Raw genomic sequence first — 20,177 nt, 5'->3', positions numbered from 1 at the left:
CGCATTCCTGCCTCCCTCTCTGCTATTCGCGGCCTCCCTCACTGTCGATCTCTTCCTGTGCACTTCCTAATGTGCACACTGACTCCCCTGGTCCTAAAGGGCCAGCGAGCACTAACTACCCAGCTTTTCCATGGTATAACAGGACCCCCCCCCCTCTCTACCATTGTCTGAGCAATTCCGTTCATCTCAGTTGGTCTAGTAACACCCTGTGTTATACTTTGTTGGATTTCCGGTGATTGACCTCAGCTTGTACCTTTGACTATACTTGCCTGCTGCCTGGCCTGCCTTCTTGCTTGTAACCTGTGACGAACCTCTTCCCCCTACCCTGATTTTTTTTCTATACCTGAAATTTTATTCTGTCTGCTGATTTTGTACTACACCTGTTTAGGTGGCCATTGCCAAGGGGGACTATTCTGCGAGTAGCAACCTGGGGTTCCCGAGCAAAGAGCAGATCACTGTATAGGGGGAAGGTTGAATATCTGGGGTTAGACTCTGCTCCCTGGTTTAGCCCCACGTCAAATACCGTGGTGACACAGTGGGTACACACCATCCTCAGCAGGCACAGTGACAGTTTCATTACCCACGGGCCCCATGACACGTATTAGAGGTGCATGCTGTTTTCCTTAAGTAGCTGAAAATGTCACTGTCGTTAGTACTATTTCCTAGTGAGAGAAAATATCAAAATGTCTGGGCTGTATCTTTCTATACTATCTTTACTATGTAACGGCAGATTACATGTGAAATAGCTCATATAGAGTTGCCCATACACCTATCAATGATTTGGTGGGCCATCATATATATGAGCAGCTACACATGCTGAATATTTTATAAGGGGTTGGAAAAGTTATTTAAAGTCTGCATTGCTGAATGTACGTGACCCTTAAATTTTATATTATGCTGGGAATCCCTCAGATTTTTCCATTAGATATGTTGGCCAAATCTATTGTGGATTGGGTTGCATCACTACAATGTGAAGGGTGTCCCTATTGTAGGGTAAATGGCCTGTTTAAAATAATTGTCCAAAAATAGATATGGATGATACCAGAGAGAAACAGGACGCTAAGGCATACTTCCTGACATACCTTTTATTGATACATATGAAAAAGAAATTATATTAAAAATTGTCCCTAGCATGCTGCTATTTTCAAGTCTAGTGTCACCTGCATTTGTATTGGGTTTTTTTTCCGTTTTTTTTGTTCTGTTTAGTAAAATCAGGAGTTGCCAAGAGCAAAAGGGGAGAGTACAAGTCGCTTAATGCTCACGGGCCTGTGCTTTGTTTCTGGACAGTGACTTTTATTTCACAGATTTTTCTTAAATTATTTCAATTTGCAATCAATTTTTGTTTATTTCAATTAAAAAATGTCAAAATGTTTTGCACTAATGAATGTAATTGTTACTAATGTGAAATCACAATCAGAATGCTGAACAAATTGTAATGTAATTTCTTTTGTCAATTTCTTGTTATTACTATGTCATTCGAAGAAAACCAATTGTCAATTTATGTAAGTTATATAGAAACCTCACAACAAAGGTCACCTTGGCATCTGCTTTGTACAGTTAAACAGAGCTAATATTGACCAGTTTGGTAATCTGTTCCCTACCGTTGTGCGCAAAGCAAACACACTAAGAGCTACGATCACTTGCTTCACCTTTGGATAATAACACCAAATAACAATAATAAAAAAAATCAACATTTTATTTTTTCTTGCTGTACACACATTGGCATTTACTAACAACCGCTCATTTTGAAAATGGTTAAATTCTTATTTTGCCAGCTAAATAGCAGTTGCCAGTGTCATTTTTGTGATGTTGCAGCTAGTAATATGAGCCCAGTTGCATAGTCACAAAAGTGATCATTGGAAACTGTCACTCTGCTGCGGGGACAATATGGAAGCCCCTTTTCTGTGCCTCTAACGACCTTTGACCTTTGCTTGCTGACGGTTTGCATGACGAGTTTCTTTTCATTCATTGAACTAAGGGTTTGGTTTGTATCACTAATCATTCTCTCTCCGTTCCTCTCTCGTGTTTGTATTCACATTAATAATACATGTGCTGCGGTGAACGGCCTGCTTGTGGTTATCATTTTTGCACTGACGGAATGAAATGCTTGGTTATAGATTTACTTAGCCTGGAGCAATTAACCCTTAATTATTTTGAATTCATGACAAAGTATTGACCTAAAATCATGTTCACACCGAATGCTAAGGTGATTGTACATCATATATTATATTACATATGACAATATATACATGTGTAATTGTTACATATGTACTGTAATAATGATTCTTTATGAAAATACTATGTTGTATTATCTGTTATGCTTTATAATAATTTAAGTTAATGTTTTTTTATAATATTGTCTGCCATATTTTATGTCAAAATTTTATATATGTCAAAATATATATTTTAAAGGTAGGTTTGACTTCATGGCTTACTGAATTTATTTAACTGCTTCATTTTTTTCTGATTTGGAATTTTTTTATGGCCCTTAAATGTATCGCAACTTTTTCATTTATTAGTATTGTGCTAAATTTTTTAATTCCAAATTCTGATATTGAAGCATATTAAACGTGCAAATTTATTTTTAGAATTTAGAATTATTAAAATGATTTTCTCATGGAGAGTTTGTTTCGGTGGTTTAAAATGTAATAAATTCTAAACAACTAATAAAAACCCTGCAAATTTGATCACTAGTAGCTGAGGATATTTTTGATCAGACCCAGAACAACTCAACTATTGATATTTCTGTGACCACCTTTAATATTGTTTACTTTATAATGTGCAATTTTATGTTAAACAGTTTTAGTTACAAAACAAAAGCAAAAAACAAAGATTCTGTAAATAAATAATAAAAAAAAAAATAATAATAATAATATAAAATCACTTTTTTTGGGATGTGGGCATATTGGAGGCATTGAGCATCCCAAAATAATAATAATAATAATAATAATAATAATAATAATAATAAAAATATAAAATCACTGTTTTCAGTTGTAGACATATTGGAATCATTGAGCATTCCAAAAAAATTATATTTGTTTTTGGTTTAAAATCAGAGATCCCTAGTAACGAGTGAGTTATCTCTTTCTGGTTTGATTAAAGTCATTGGATGATATGTGCCAAACATGAAAAATGAAGAAATTTCCGCATTTCACAGTTGCCAACATTTTTGAATATTCTTCCAACATAACATTACTTTTCCTAAATTTCTAAAATACAAAAAATCAGTTAGACAGTGTATCTCTTCTCATTCATCCTTTTTTTCTTCACCCATATTGAACTTTGAGGAAAAAAAACGATCAAATAATCCCCATTGCAGCATTAGAAACTGGCGACCTTCTTTTCTTCCATAATGTAAGGGGTGCATTTGGTGGAGGTCCTGTTTATTATCAGCAATGCATTTTACCAGCACTTCTATAACCAGCCTGGTTACCTCTGATGGTAGAGTCTATTGCTAGGCAGTTTCCCAAAATGATTCAGGAGATGCCTAGCTAGCTCTGTAATGGCCACAAGTTGTGTTAAAGAATCTGACGTACTCCTTAGGCTCTGTTGGCATCTGTAGGATCATTCCTATTAAATAACAGGAAAGATATAAAAAGTTTAGCAAATATAAAATGGCAACATCTTATTAGGCCATGTAATCTATGTGCCCATACTGCAAGCTTTGCTTCTAGAGAAGAATATTTGGATTTAGTACTTACCTAAAACAAGCGGAAATGCATCTTGATTTACAATTTATGATATCCCTGTCAATAATTCTTCTTATCTCTTACAGACTGAAACACAGTGTTGTCTAATATATACCCTATACAATTATTTAATTTACAATTCCCAACTTGTCCATGAACTTACATTAGATAAAATAACTACAGGATTCATCATTCTGGATGGTATTTGAAAAAAATCATGACAAAACTGCTCATTAAATTTCTTGTGACTGCACAGTGGGTCTCGCCCAACAATCCGTCCAGCACTGTCATATCAATGATGAAGCAGTCAGACACCTTTTCTTTTCTTTTTACTCCTACCTATAAAGTAGATCAAGATCTCTGTGTTCCAAATCTTCGGTTTATTTGTGTGAGCTGAGACTAAGCTTCTCAGCAATTCACCAGACACAAAGCATTATTTCTTGTTGCCGCCAAATGAGTATTTCTACGGTTCCCTCACACACAAATAGAAAAGTCTGAGAAGCTGATTTGTGTGAGATAACTAAAAAAAATGAGTTAAAGATTTGCCTTATTATTATTCTTAGATAAAATGTCTTTTTTTTTATATATTTCTTTTACTTTTGACCTAACTAGTTATTACTTCCATTTATTTCTAATATTATCTATGCATAGGATGTGTGAATTCACATTTTAAATGCAATATACTGTAGTACCAAAATCTAAAATAAATTACATCTCAACCTTGCCTAGAATTTCTGCCCTCAACTTAATTTGGAATAATCCCCCCACTCCCTTTTTCTTCCTATTTTCCCCTTCACTTATCTGATTTCTACCTTTACTCCCTCTCATATTTTTACCTCTGTCTTTCCATTTTTCTACCTTCTCTTTCTCTATTTATCTCCCTCTAGCACTCTCAACAATTTCTGGTTGTAGTATTTTATATAACTTTTTGTTAGCATAGCCTTTTTATACAATTGTTACTATTATCTTTTTGTATTAATTATCTTGGCTGTTAAGAGATGGAGATTTTGATAAATACAGAAATATAGTGTATTCAGATTTTTCAAGAATGTTTGGATCATATTCTTGTGATAGAAAAATAAATATACTAAGCATTTGTTATATGCAGCCAATAATACTATGGTATCTAAAAGAAAAGTGTGTATACAATATATGATATATTATATGATTATGAAGTAGTCGAATGCTTCTAATAATTAAAATGTATAACTTTAAGAAAATATTTTTAACATTTGAAAATGTAACAATATAACAAAAGTGTGAAGATTGTTCCGCTACACATCTGGCTGAATACTGATAATTAAAGAATGGCCTCGTGTAGGTGTAATCCACTAATTTCCATATATTCTGGGGGGTTTTAAAAGTGGAGATAAATTTCAAGCAATTTTCAAGTCATGATTTTTCCTATTGTTTTACGACCAACCGTGTTTTTTTTTAATTTACAAGAGGAATTTGTTGAAATTCTATTATTTTAACAATTTTTTTTTGTATTCGTAACAGCCTTTTGTAGTCTACAAGCATGATTGGATATGTATTTAAATTATTATCCAAAAAAGAGAACGTGAAGCAGCACTCAAATAAAGTGAATTTATTTATCCAACATGGAACCACAACGTTTCACCTCCTCTATGAAGGCATTTTGATTTTCCACTTGAAAATGTCTTCATAGAGGAGGTGAAACGTTGTGGTTCCATGTTGGATGAATAAATTCACTTTATTTGAGTGCTGCTTCACGCTCTCTTTTTTGGATATCCAACACATAAGGAGAGGTCACTCCTTTATTTTTGAAGCCTTGCACCAGCCTAGTCAGGCATTTGTTCACAGTGCTGCTCCAATCCTTTGCTTTATTGAAATTATTATATATTGCTGTGAATGGAGATTGCGAAAGCTAATAAGTTTTGTCTTCTTTATTATAGGAAAGTTAACAAGTGTTACAAGGGGCGTTCCTGTCCTGTAATAGTTCACTGCAGGTAAGTATTGCTCCCTGAGCTGCTCAAGCATTCAAAAGAGTTAGGTCTCATCCAGACAAAATCTGTATGGAGGAATACGAAGTTCCTACAGCTCCGTACTGCGGAACTATAGGCACTTTGTGTCCTGCCATATGGTGGCTCTGTATTACAAAGCTATTCTACCCTAGAAGCAACACCTCTGAGAAGATATCTCCATAATACGGCATCTGATGGACTATGCCAGATATTTTTCTCTTGTATTCACTCAGAATCCGACCGAAAGATCTTAGTATGCTTTCGAACAAATCGGAGGCATACTAAGATACAGAATGGCCCCATAGACTTTCATAGGTGCCATATTATAGCTCCGTAGCAACTCGGAAATTGTACAGAGCAGTAATACGGTCGTGCGCATGAGCGCGAACATCTGTCGGGTCAATTAGACAATTATATTACTGCAATTCCATAAAAAAAATACTACCTCTTAATATATTATATATTATCTGTAGCATACAGAATTTTCTAGTTATTGTATTGCTTTTATCATAATTTTGTTGCGTAATATTATACAAGAATGTTTTAAAATTAAACATCTATTAAAAATGTTATTTCATGCATTGGCATGTCGCAGATTTCTCTAAAGATTAAAATGTGCTATTAAAAAAATGTGGTAATTTTATTTCTCGCTCAAACACCATATTATTTGATAGAGAACTTGCCTGTATTAAGTCGGCATTTACCCCCCTGAATGCATGTACACAGAGCACAGTGCATTAATTCACAAGTGAAAGGAATGAATTAATTCCTACAGAAACCCCTCTGCTGCTGTCGCCGCTGTTATAACTTAAATAGTATTTTACCGCACTTTCTTCTTCTGGAGTTTATTTACATTGTAACCAGATTCTTCCCATAAAGAACCTTTTTTATGATTTTCTTTCTTTTTGTTACAGAAACTAGCTATATGGAACAATAGTTAATCCCAACTGAACAGCTTGTGTTGATTAAAGGCTTTTTTATGTTTTTTTATATTTTATGCTTTATGTTTCCACCCCCTCCTTTAAATCTCCTTTCGTTCAGCTTCACCCATACTTTATTAACAATAAAATTAATAGGGGAGCAACGCCCCCTTGACTTTGTTGCTTTTCACCATGGAAATGCTAACAAAATTCTCTTGTTATTCACAGCGATGGTGCAGGGAGAAATGGGACCTATATCCTGATTGACATGGTACTCAATAAAATGGCTAAAGGTGAGCTTCAAAAGACCGACCACCTTGTTCCTGCTATATGTATGCAGTTGCTATGGAAACAGGGTACGGTGATCAGCGGTGGCTGTTATACTATAGATGAACAGATTTCCCTTTTATTTTATTAGTGCACTGTGGGGAAGGGAAAACAGTTGTTTTGGGCATTGAAGCTAAGTGATTAATGAAATAATGGTATTAAATAATAAAATAAAAAAATAAAAAAATAAATATATATATATATATATATATATATATATATATATATTACATGGCATGGTTTCAATTACATAACAATGTGATGAAGGACTTTTGCCATGTTATACACTTACATCGCTGAAGAATTAGAACAAAAAAATTATATATAACTTTTAATAGTTATCTCATGTTTGGATTGTATCTAAATAATGATTAAATGTGGAAATGCAAAGTATAGTAACCCATGAGCTCAAACCAGCAGCGACAGCAAACTGTAAACTGTCAAAATTTCGACACTATGTTATCCCTAATCGAAGGGTTTGAGGGGGTGGTGCATGACACAGGGATTCAAAGAGAACATGCTTGTGTCATGCACCTCCTCCATTAGTGAAGCATCCACACTCTTGTGAGATAAAGAGGTTTTGATTTTCCTAAATTGTGATGTTCATTGAGTGCTACAGAAGAATATACAGACACGAGTATGTAGATGTGATATAGTGAGATACAAAAAATATATTTGCCCCTTCATTATGCCACGCACAGTAAACACAGTTTAAGAAGCATGGAAGTATTTATTTAACAATACTTTTATCACCCATAATTAAAATATAAATCACAGGACATTTTAAGCCTCACCCCATCTTGTCTGGAACGCCCCCAATGCAGACAAAATGCCCCTTTGTGGAAGTAAATTAACATAAACCCTTTTGGGGGATTGTCGGTATCTTAGCATAGGGAAAAGTAACAGACCCCCTAGTTACTCAGTAAACCATCTCGCCAAATGTAATTTTTCATAAGATTCAGATGACTGAACACAGCCAGGTTTATGTGCAGCCCTATTACATCTAAATCTCACTAGGTGCATTTCCCACAGTGCAGTTTTGGTTCGGTTGTATTTCTGGCTAAAACTCTACTTCTCTTTAGGATCCTCTCCTGGTCTCAGACCATTTCAAGCACAAAACTTGTATGTTTGGTTATTAGAGCATTTAATGTTTTACTCCTCTTACATAACACGCAATTTAACAATTAAAGGGGTTTTCCAAATAAAATGTTTATATGTCCACTGATTTTACAGTCTCCGCCACACCAAAGTTCGAATTCACTTACAATTCCAGAAGTGCCTCCGTCCCTGCTCTCCCCGCTTGTCAAGTGACTTGTGATGTCACATTTTCTGCATCCTCCAGTGGTGTGCCCTATAATCACATGGTCTAGGAGCCAATAGTCCTAGACCAGTATGTGGCACGTTTATTGGTGGCTTTATGTGAGCGTCTTCTTTCACTGTGGGGTCCATGTATGCACGTTTTTCTGTTATTTTCTGTATGTAACAGACATTGAACACGAGGGAGGGGCCTAATGAATGTGCAAGGCATGCTGGGAAATGTAGTTGAGGAAGTTGAGAAAACAAAAATGCTCTGAAATCGATGTAAACAAACTGTGCACAATGTGAGCCGAGAAACGGTAAGAAGTGTTTTTTGTGGTGGAATAGTGTCCGCAGGTTGCCTGCAGTAGGGAAAATAGATTTATCTGCTTTTTTTTTGGGGGGGGGGGTTGCGGATCTTGGAATACTCCTTTATAAAGAAATGCATAAATATACAGGGTGGGCCATTTATATGGATACACCTAAATAAAATGGGAATGGTTAGTGATATTAACTTCCTGTTTGTGGCACATTAGTATATGGGAGGGGGGAAACTTTTCAAGCTGGGTGTTGACCATGGTGGCCATTTTGAAGTCGGCCATTTTGTATCCAACTTTAGTTTTTTCAATGGGAAGAGGGTCATGTGACACATCAAACTTATCGAGAATTTCACAAGAAAAACAATGGTGTGCTTGGTTTTAACGTTACTTTATTCTTTAATGAGTTATTTACAAGTTTCTGACCACTTATAAAATGTGTTCAAAGTGCTGCCCATTGTGTTGGATTGTCAATGCAACCCTCTTCTCCCACTCTTCACACACTGATAGCAACACCGCAGAAGAAATGCTAGCACAGGCTTCCAGTATCCGTAGTTTCAGTTGCTGCACATCTCGTATCTTCACAGCATAGACAATTGCCTTCAGATGACCCCAAAGATAAAAGTCTAAGGGGGTCAGATCGGGAGGCATTTCTTCTGCGGTGTTGCTATCAGTGTGTGAAGAGTGGGAGAAGAGGGTTGCATTGACAATCCAACACAATGGGCAGCACTTTGAGCACATTTTATAAGTGGTCAGAAACGTGTAAATAACTCATGAAAGAATAAAGTAACGTTAAAACCAAGCACACCATTGTTTTTCTTGTGAAATTCTCGATAAGTTTGATGTGTCACATGACCCTCTTCCCATTGAAAATACTAAAGTTGGATACAAAATGGCCAACTTCAAAATGGCCACCATGGTCAACACCCAGCTTGAAAAGTTTCCCCCCTCCCATATACTAATGTGCCACAAACAGGAAGTTAATATCACCAACCATTCCCATTTTATTTAGGTGTATCCATATAAATGGCCCACCCTGTACTATTACCAACAATGGAAATAGTCATCCGTCTGTGCTCATAGGCGTAGTAAACAAAGCTATACATTGTCACATCACCACTTATGACGGCTTTTCCACAAATCCAGACCTTCAGCCATGGGATAGTATTGCTTAATCCTCTGTATTTAACCTATTATCCACTATTTATATAGTACAAACATACCATAGCACTGTACACAGTACATGTTCATTCACATAGGCTCTTCTTCAGTGGTACACAAAATCTGGTATTCATTTCTCGAGCACACTAGGGCCAGTTTGAAAAGACACCAATAAATCTGAGTATGTGTTTGGAGTGTGGAAGAAACAAAAAGTATTATAAGGAAACCTACATGAATAAGAAAACCAAAACTACAGGTGGAAATTTGTCTGGTCAGACTCATGGTTGAAGTGCTACAGGATTTTAGTGCTAACCAATAAGGAATTTTGTACCCTGTAAATAATGTGGCAGATTTACAAATTCTGCCTAAGATTTAAACAGTGTAAACTTAAACCAGGCAGTCAGTAGCTGTCTGATAAATTTGGCGCATCTTTTGACACGTTGAACACTTTTATCTTCCTTACACCACCTCTTGGTAGGTTCAATGAACGGCTTAATTTTGGCATACGTTGGGGCATTTTAGTTCACACTCCTTTTCACTAAGACATGCCCCCTTTTTTTTTGAGGCACGAACATCTGTTCTTGGTGAAGTTTCTTTATAAATAGGTCTAAAACTTGATGCGACATTATGAGTCATCACATCAGTAATCCGTAATCTTCCCTAATATATCTGTATAGTTGAAAGTAGACTAAAACACCTAGGTCATGCAACAGTTGTTGCATCGCATGCTTTGTGAAGGCACCATACAGCTGCAGACGGAGTGCCTATGGTCTGTAATACATAGTGCATGAGTCTGCCTAAAGTTTGTTCCATTCGAAAACATTAAAATAAAAATTTGCATAAGCGTAACTTTAAAAAAAAAAAAATAATTAAAATCCAATGCACTTAACGAGAGATAACAAATCAATTGCAAGTATGTCAGACTTTGCACTGTATGCTGGTAATCTCTTTTCCCAGTAAGTTGTTTTAATTGATAGTTCTCTTACTGCAAATATTTCTGTACTTTGTAAGAATGCCAAAAAGAAACCTAAATAGTTACAATTCTTTTGGCTTGCCCCTTAAATAGCTCAGCAATGACAAAGGCATAAACTTGTCCATTACGAGAGAATAAAATTATTGACTGTAAGAGTGGTAAAGGCTGTAACAATGGGCATAGCAACATCTTTTAAACATTAGCCAAATTAGTTTCAGGCCCATTGTGACAAGATGTGGAGGAAAAAAAGACAAGACTTACAATATATACTATTTATATCTATACAAAAGTAAATGAGTGGGATTTTTCTAGCTTCAGTCTTTCAGTCACTTAGGTTGACTTTGTTGCATGAGCACTAAAGAATGTCATTTATTGACTCCATTCTAGCATGTAATGTCAAATTCCATTTTAAGTGTGTGCTTAGTCCAGCACAATAGAAGACAAGTCATGTGAAACTGGCTGAAGAATGGAGTCACAGGGCTTTCTCAGATTGGTGACCGCCATTTTGTGTTTGACCTACTCCCCTCTGCCAATGGGGTGTGCAATTTGCAATCCGCTGACCTGTTGCTTAGGCTGTAGTTTAACTGAAAGATCAAAGGGCAACGCGGGCATTTCAACCCTGCTGAGGTGGGCCTTTCCCAGGCTGTCACACTGTGAGGCAGCCAAAGGTTTTGTTCTGACAGGAATCTAGGCCCGGTCTGTGAGGCCTATGTCTTCTTTGTCTGGCCTGAGAAGTTTGAGGCCCAGGTTCAGAATCTAGTGTTCATCAAAATGATCAAAGGCCTTGAAGCCTTGGACATGAAATCTTTCTTTCCATTTCCTTTTCTTAAAGAATGAATTGTACAAGTACCAAAGAATGCCGTTTTCCAAAGCTTTTATATTAAGTGCGAGCTCTAACTTCAGAGTCCTTCAGTTGTACACATAAAATGTAAGTGCATTTTCAATCTGGGCCCAGCTGTAACCCTTGCATCTATGAGTATTTCTTTAAAAAAAAATAGAAGCCTTTATGGATTAAGGCCTTCATTCTTTAAAAATGAGTTTCACAATATAAAATAACAAACAAAAAAGAAAACAGTATGATTTGTGTTCTTGTTCCAATGCTTAGTATATGGGGAAGCCGACAATAATGTGGTTTAAAATCTAAGTGATAATGGAGAAAACAGGTTTGGAGTGGGAAAGAAGAAAATCTCTAAGATGACCTTGTTCTTTGAGTAATCACACAGCTTTCTTTATTGCACTGTATACTCCAGTTTATCACAAGCAATACACGCGCACACACACACACACACACACATATATATATATATATATATATATATATATATATATATATCCAATCCCAGAAGATAAAGACTGTGTGTGTGTGTATATATATATATATATATATATATATATATATATATATATATATATATATGTATATATTCTGCCTTTCAAATTTTTTATCCTCCCATATAAGTATATTGTTTCATGTTTGAGATTTCTGTTAGCAAGTGTTATCAGGTCAGCATTACAAGTAATCATTGAATTGCTATCAATGCCTCCGTGGATTTACTGTCATTTTCAGCCAGTTTTCCCATAGGGAAATATGTAGAAAGATGAGATTGACAGTCCACACATACACAGCTTTCTCTCAAAAATTAGAGCAACATAATACAAAAAACCCTTGTTATTTTTTCCCCTTCAAAAATACAAAATGAAAAAAAGTTTAAAAAAAAGTTTATACTTCATACATCTTGAAGTATGAATTTTTGTATTTTTTCATGTCTACTCTTTCCTTTATAGCTGGAGCCATGAATGACATTCCCTCCGTTAAAATAAACACATTTTACCTGATCCTTAAATCAGTTTGCAGTTTGCCAGCCATTAGAATTACTTGGTTTTTTTATTTTCTTTTGCCGAATTTAAGACAATAATAGGTAAAACTATTCTTGCATCGTAGTTTATAAACCGAGTAATCTGCAAATAAAGTCAAACAAGTTAATTATCTCTAGATTTAATGTTCTAAATAAATGATGTATGGATATAATAAAAACATTTAAGTTCATGGGGTTTGATGTATTTATGCCCATTCTAGAACCCAGGTGTGGTTTGGCTGACTAAAACATTGATTTTGATCAGGGCCGGCCTTAGGGGTTCATAGCCTGTCATTACTCAAGGGGGCACAACTGGCCTTGATGGCCTTGGCCCTGGAAGCTTGAACCCCTGATCCCACACTTGTGTCAAAACATATGGAAAGGAGATGCTCAGGATGCAGCTTCATTTCCTAGTTTATTGACTGACCAATGTTTTTTGGACACTTTCTAGCAATGTCATTTGGGCACTTCATGAATGTATTATTTGGGCACTATACTATACATTACAGCATAAGAAGGGGGAGTCAATAGAAGTTACTGCACAGGGCCCCGATTTTGATAATAATTTTAAATATGCTGTATTTGATGGTAATTGAGTCCATGTAAATTTTTTAGTTGTCAATACTATTTTTGTCTGACTTAAGAACATAATTCAATAATTATAGCGAAGGTCCAATTTCTTGTTAAGCATCTCATCTACTTTTGAGTCCAGGTAAAGAATTTTCCATAATGACTTCATCCACACGTCTGTGTTTACTGACCTGACGCTCCCTGGGCAATACTGATAATTTTATATACTATTAAAGAGAATGATATGATATTAGGCTTAGAAGTGCCTATAAAGATAGGAGAGGGGGGGGGTTGAATTTGGCTTTATTGATTTGATTGTCCATCCCCTCCCTTTGAAGCTCCTACATGCTTTGTATAGTGTTAGGTATTGGCTGTTATTATTGAATGAGTGCTTTAATTTCAATGTCAACAATATTGATACTGACTCCTTTCGCTACCCTTTTATCATCCAACATCCTTAGAGGCTATGTAAACCTTTGAGCACATTTTTTGTATTTTTCGTTTATATTTATAAAACAATGTATAAGAGGATTTTAGACAATTTTTCATTTTTTATTAAAAAATTAGATGTTGAGGCATGACTTGGATGTGATCAGAGACACGCAGGACCTGCAGTCACTGAAGCAGTCAGTACCGCTGACCCGACGGAATCAGATTTGAGCTGAAAATACAGCTTCTATGTATCTAGGATACTTAGGAGCTCTATCTCAAAAAGTAATTCTTTTTTAATAAAAAGCAATTAAAAAGATGTCTAAAATCCTCTAATACAATGTTTCTATGTATGTATGTACATAGAAATATATATATAAAATAGTGTGCTCAAAGGTTTACATAGCCTTTAAAGCTTTGACTATAGAGAATGTGTCTTGATACCCATTCACATTTAAACTCTTCAACATTGCGGCAATTGTTCCTTTATTTCAGCAGACGGTAATGGTTTTTATGTGCGAGATTGTCGTGTCTCAACACACAATAGGCAGGCCTCTCTCAAGAGTCCTCCTTTTTATCTGTGTTGATGATAATCAAAGCTATACTCCTCTTTTTCTGTATGAACATCACAATTGCATCTGTCTGGCACGTCCGCTGAGGCATGAATTAATATTTTTCAATTGGTCTGTTGTCCGAGGGGAACTGGCTTGGAAGAGATTGACAGATGCAACATGAATTATCTTGTGCTCAGAACTCAGCCCAATTTGTGGTTTGTTGCAGGTGCTAAAGAGATTGATATTGCTGCTACCCTGGAGCACTTGAGAGACCAGCGACCAGGAATGGTGCAGACAAAGGTACTGTCAATAACACCAGGGGGACTAAAGTATATTAAAGATTTCTCAGTAATTGTTTCTATGTTAAACGGAACGCAGATTCTGACCTAGTTAAACACACATCTGACTAGCTGGGTTTCAAGTAAGCAGGTCTAAAGATTTATCTGAGCTCCTTTTCTCTGTTTATATTCATTCTCCGAGGGTTGAGGTAGAAGTCTATAACAATTAATATGAAATAAGATACAAAGGAAACAATAACCTTCCTGGAGCTAATCAGGAGCTCAGATCAAGGTCTAATATACAGGATGTACTCGCAGCTAGAGAGGAAATTAGAATGCTCTTTTTTTTAATTCGGGGTATCTCTGCTCCCATCGTATTTTATCTGCACAAGCAATGCGTTTCATAATGAAAAATGCTACATTGTTGTCAATTTCCCAACCAAGTAAATCATAATTAAATACACTTTTAGTGAACTAAGAATCAGATTTCAACTTTTCATCCATTATACATTTTTTCTGCACAGAGAGTAAAGAATATAAAAATCAAGTAAGGGCCCAGTGCATGTAGAAATATTTAATTTGACTGGTTTAATGTTTTGATAATTATAGAGAGTTTTGTAAATATGTTTGATACATTTTGGTAGAGGAGAGATAGACCAGTACAGTGTATGAGACACAGAAATTATGGTTTGTTATAAATAAACTGTACATTTTAAATATTATTTAAGTGAAATAGACAAAAACGTAACACTTTGCATTGAGGAGGATCTCCAATCCCCAGTACATATATCACTATGCAGAGATTTCAGAAGCCTGTTTGCTCTTGAGAAATGTTTCAATACCAGTAACTTGGGAGTCACATGTGGTCCTTGGTCCCTCTCCGTATGTCTCTCTAGCTCTTTGCTTCATCATTACTGAAACTTGCCAGCTGGGTCCGAACAACCATATCAGAGGTCATTGACTCAAAGCACATGGCTTCTTGGACATGATCATAGATTAATACACTCAGCACTGTAGTAATGGATTGTACATCTAGTGGATAACATTGCTGCTTGGCTTTTTAAAGCTAAAATGTTCAGTTTTCTATATATAGTATTATTTTTTTAGGTGATGTAATTGTATAAGATGTACTTAATGACACGTTATACAGTATTATAGGTGAGGTTCTGTGAGCTGTTTAGTCCACAAGTCGCTAGAATGAATGGTTGTGGAGCTCTGGTGGTGCTGTGACCCTTTGGTATCTGTTGACTTCACATGAATATTTCTTTACATCGCTCTGTAAGCTCCACTTATGGAAGTCACCAAATGAAGCAAAACCAAAGATGCCTGTTAGAGGTCAGCAGCCCCTTCATTCTACTGATCTGTGGGGTCCATGAGTCGATGTTTAAAGTACACACGTTATATCTTAAAGGGGCTGGCTCTTCAGCTAAAGTTGGAGTGATATTACGGGATTCAGCAGAGGGAACATTTACTTATGCGTTTGATTAGGTAATTTATAATACTACTTCAGGAAGGTGTTTTGTTTTAGGGAGCATACAGGTACAATTTTGGGGGAAGGAAGAGCAATCCTAAACTAGACACAGAGTGAGTTTTCAGTTTTTATTTTATTTCGTGAAAATAATGTAGGGACACAGACATAGTATCTACTTACCGGCAATCTAAGACTTCATTCACCAAAACCTCATAGAAATAAGCCTTTTTTTTTTTTACACATTTTAAAATCAACTTGTGTTCAAGAAATAACCTTTGAGCACAATTTAACAGTTTACATAAAAATGTTAGTAAATTTATAAATGCATTGCATTACTCATACTAATACTGAGTTATAGCCAGTATTATAATCCAGAAAGACAAATACAATTCGACTGGTTGCCATTGGAAACAGTCGACAAGCTTGCCAACATACACTACCCTAACAGCTAAGCTGAGCTCCTATAGCACAGTGGAACAGTTAGTATTTCCTACTTCATATGACTGTACAGTACCTGATATAAATAATGCATTTCATATAATACAAATCACCGGAGTAATTCTGTGCGGGCATTCATCCACTAATCAATACTGGGAGTTTTCAGCTCTTGCGTCTACAAAACTGTGAATGCTGCTCAGGGCTGTAGTACACGCTGAAATCAAATGTATGTACAAAGTTATTCATGTAAATACATTCTTTCTATAAACTATAAAAAATTGTTTCGACGGTAGACCTATTCTTTAAGGGGGTATAGAAAAATCATACTAATCAAACATTACTAGGTTAACAAACACTTACATGGCTCCTAATAAGAAATTATCTGTTGATTAGAAGTATGCATAGAGAAACCAGATGACCAGGGTCATACATAGAGAAGATGGGGCCCCCATAGCAAAGATTTGGTATTAATTGACACCACCACACACATGAACTCCTTGGACAGGACAATTTGGTGCTTGTTTGTCCCCATTTCCTTTCTTTGGTCCTTGGGTTGATTCTTCAATCTTGTGACACCCTATCAAAGGTGGATATCTGCACTGGTTCTGACCATCCATCAAAATAAGTTATGTTACCAAACAGGGCAGGACTCCCTATCTCCAGGTGCCCCATCGCAGCTACATGGCCTCTATGGAACATACGCTGTTGATGGTGGCAATTACCGGCAGAGGAAATTAATCAGAAATATCCTTCTTGCTAATTGACTAATATATATTTTTATTTGTTGGATGTGATAATTTTGTCACAGTACAGACACAGATAATTAAATTGAATAGTAAACATGAACTGATAACCCATTTAATAACATGAGACAAATAAAATTATTTTGTGACCGTTTGTCAATGGTTTAAATAAAAAATGTTCCTTTTCTTTATTATGATTTTTTCTTTTAATTAACTACAAAAAAATGAAAAGGACCGAAAAAAGCCAATTAAATATAAATATTCTGTAAACATGCCATGTACGGCCGTCATGTTGTCGGCTACGTGGTAATCACATTTTCATTCTGCTTCCAGACTGCCCAAATCTCTCATGGTAATGCCTGGTAAATTATAAGTATCTGATTACTTGCCAGGGCTGTGTGTTCTCAGGAGAATTAGACTTGATGGATTTAAACAAACCTCACTATTTGCCAGCAGAATACAAATAAGAAATTGTAGGCTTTTTGATTATTTTAAGTCTTAGGATTAAAAATCAGGTTAGAAATGCCAATTAGAAGAAGTCCCCAGGCAAATAGCCACCCAAATTACTATACCAATAACATAGTGTTCACAGCCGGCCTAAAATATTGTTATTATTTTCAAGGATTGCAAAGGATTTCCCATTTCAATATTTCTCTTCCATAAATAAGAACATTTGTGTACTTTATATTGCGCTGCTAATTACAGTTATCGGCGTGTTTCATGGTAAACTTCCCATTCTTTCTGCTTCTTTCTTGTCTCCTACTCTGACTGATAGTTGTTTCTAACATCACTTTGCCTTTTTCGAACAACACATCCACTGTCCTGACCCTCTGAAGAGATGTGAAATTAAATACCAAACATTCCATGGTCCAAAACTGGGGTCTTCTGACTACCTTCCTCTCGTTGGGTGTAGGAAATGGTAATGCACGTAGAAGAGCTGAGGAATGCGTAATGTAGCATATAAGGGCTAGGTGAAGAAGAGATTTCTCACATAGTAAAGCTATGATGGCCTGACACAGTGAGCTGTGTAAGAAGTGGATTGGTACATACAGTAGTAGACCATGGAAAAGAGAGCTCTTACAAATTATAATCCTAGTGGAACTTAAAGGGAACCTGTCCTGCACTAACTGCGGGCAGCATGATTTAGTGACCGGTGACCTGATTCCACTCAACTTTGATTTACTCCAAAGCGCTCTGGCATTTCATAGAAAGCGTGGTTTTAACACTGGCTCATAGCCAGCGTTAAGAGCCAGGCTCAGGGAGAAGTGTCCACAGGGCGGATCCCCTCTGGCTGCTCAACTTGATGGACAGGTCTCCATTTGTGTATAGCTATAATACTAACATTAATAGCCTAGAAGTTGACAGACTAGATGTTAACAGACATGCGTTCTTGATCCTCATAAACATATACAAAATTTTAGAAAAAGAGAAAAAATTGCCTGGGGATTGCCTTCACACATATAATCTGGCCATACGGGTTAATTTTGATCAGAGGAAACAAAAAGAGGAAAAGCCTGTGCCTAATAGTGTAGTAATTTAAAGTTATGGACATTCGAAAAACAAATAGTTGCACTGACAAGATCCAATATTTGGTTAAAGTGTATCACAATGAGATGTCACCATCCCTCCTTTGTCTCTTGCATCTAAAGAGGCGGTCCACAGAATACCGGTAATAGATTCCCAGAAGTCAATGACTAGTGGTTACTATATAAATCATTTTATTATCATTTAACAGATATAAAAGAGCTCAAATTTTTGCAATTACTCTTACTCCTTCGTCGGGAGAACCTAAACAATGTCGGCCGAACAGTCTAATGTGTATAGGGGAAAGAAGGATTGGGCAAGTTAGATTTTAATATTTGTTCCATTGAAGATAAGCGCTGGGGGAGATAGCTATTGTCCGATTGAGGGTTAAACCGACAGCTAGGTTATTTGTATGGCCCGCTTTAGAGTGACATCAATTTAAATTTATTTCTGAAAATATGGTTATGTGAAACTAAAGCATGAAGAATTCTTGTATTTCGTTCATGACTGCAATTCATTTGCGGATCTCGGCACCTCTGTAGATTATGTATTGTCTTATGACTAATAATTGGCTTCTTTGCATTCATTGCGAGTCCTGCAATATCTCGTAGTTGATTGAAGAGCATATTGTGATGATTATAATTCTCTTTCCTGGCTCTAGTGTAACTTCAACTGCTTAAAAACCAGCAGATATAGCATTGTCAGGGCCTGTAATACTGATTTTATCATATTCTTTTTCTTCCAGGAGCAATTTGAGTTTGCACTGACAGCCGTGGCAGAGGAAGTGAACGCAATACTAAAGGCCCTTCCACAATAAGTGTTTGACATATCTAAAGATTACCCGAGGGATCCTTCCCTCAACCCCCTTCTCCTATCAATCTCTTTAAACGTTGTTGGAAATTGTGACCTGGTGTGTGTCTTGTATAGTAACCGCACAGAGACAGGCGCCCAGATTTTTATTCCCTGCTGGGAGAGACATTTGCTCACAGCAGCCCAATGATAGTATATAGCGAAACACAACTTTCCTGGTCCGAAAATTGCTTATGTCTTTTCTTTTCGCTTGAGAAAAATAAAATGTCTTTTTTCTTTGCTTCTTGCTTGAACATCACCATTGTTATTGTTTATTGTTTCTTATTGAAGCCTCCCTTTACTTTTGCCCATACCACATACTGTCATACCTACAATAGGAGTGCTGTAATTCATTGCATCACATTTCCAATTCCATTATTCCCTGTACCAGTTGTCTCCAACCTGTCGGTCTCCCGCTGTTGTCAAACTACAACTCCCAGCATGCCAGGCAATATTGAAGTTGTCGTTTTTTAATAGCCAGAGATCAACGGGTTGCAGACCACTGTCCTATAACATTCTATTAAATAAACTTCATTGATCAATAAGTCAATTATTCTGCTTGTTTCTGCAATATCACGTGGCATAAGTAGACTAGCAGTTATCAAATGTATAAATCGACTCTGAAATTACTTCAATTTACCAGACATTAAACTGCATCTGTTCAGAACAAAATGTAAAAAAAAAATATTTGATGTTCTTATATTCAGATTTATGCAATGAAGATAAGCAATTCTAAGAAAAGTTAAAAACATTTTATAATAGTGCAACTCCAGTCAAGTATAAAAACTCCTACCTGT

At 36.2% G+C, this 20,177-nt stretch overlaps 1 protein-coding gene across 1 annotated transcript in view; it reads left to right on the top strand.

Moving 5' to 3' along the window:
- PTPRN2 (protein tyrosine phosphatase receptor type N2) overlaps positions 1–19,639 on the top strand; it is a 721,223-nt gene extending 701,584 nt beyond the window's left edge. The window contains exons 20-23 of the mRNA XM_075827406.1: positions 5,606–5,659; positions 6,823–6,887; positions 14,304–14,377; positions 19,277–19,639. Coding sequence (XP_075683521.1) covers positions 5,606–5,659; positions 6,823–6,887; positions 14,304–14,377; positions 19,277–19,348 — 265 coding nt within the window. The 3' untranslated portion in view covers positions 19,349–19,639. The remainder of the gene's footprint in view (positions 1–5,605; positions 5,660–6,822; positions 6,888–14,303; positions 14,378–19,276) is intronic.
- Positions 19,640–20,177: the final 538 nt, after the last annotated feature.

Source organism: Rhinoderma darwinii, chromosome 5, assembly GCF_050947455.1.
Source record: "Rhinoderma darwinii isolate aRhiDar2 chromosome 5, aRhiDar2.hap1, whole genome shotgun sequence".
Lineage (NCBI taxonomy): Eukaryota > Metazoa > Chordata > Amphibia > Anura > Rhinodermatidae > Rhinoderma > Rhinoderma darwinii.
This window is presented reverse-complemented; position numbering and strand designations above follow the sequence as displayed.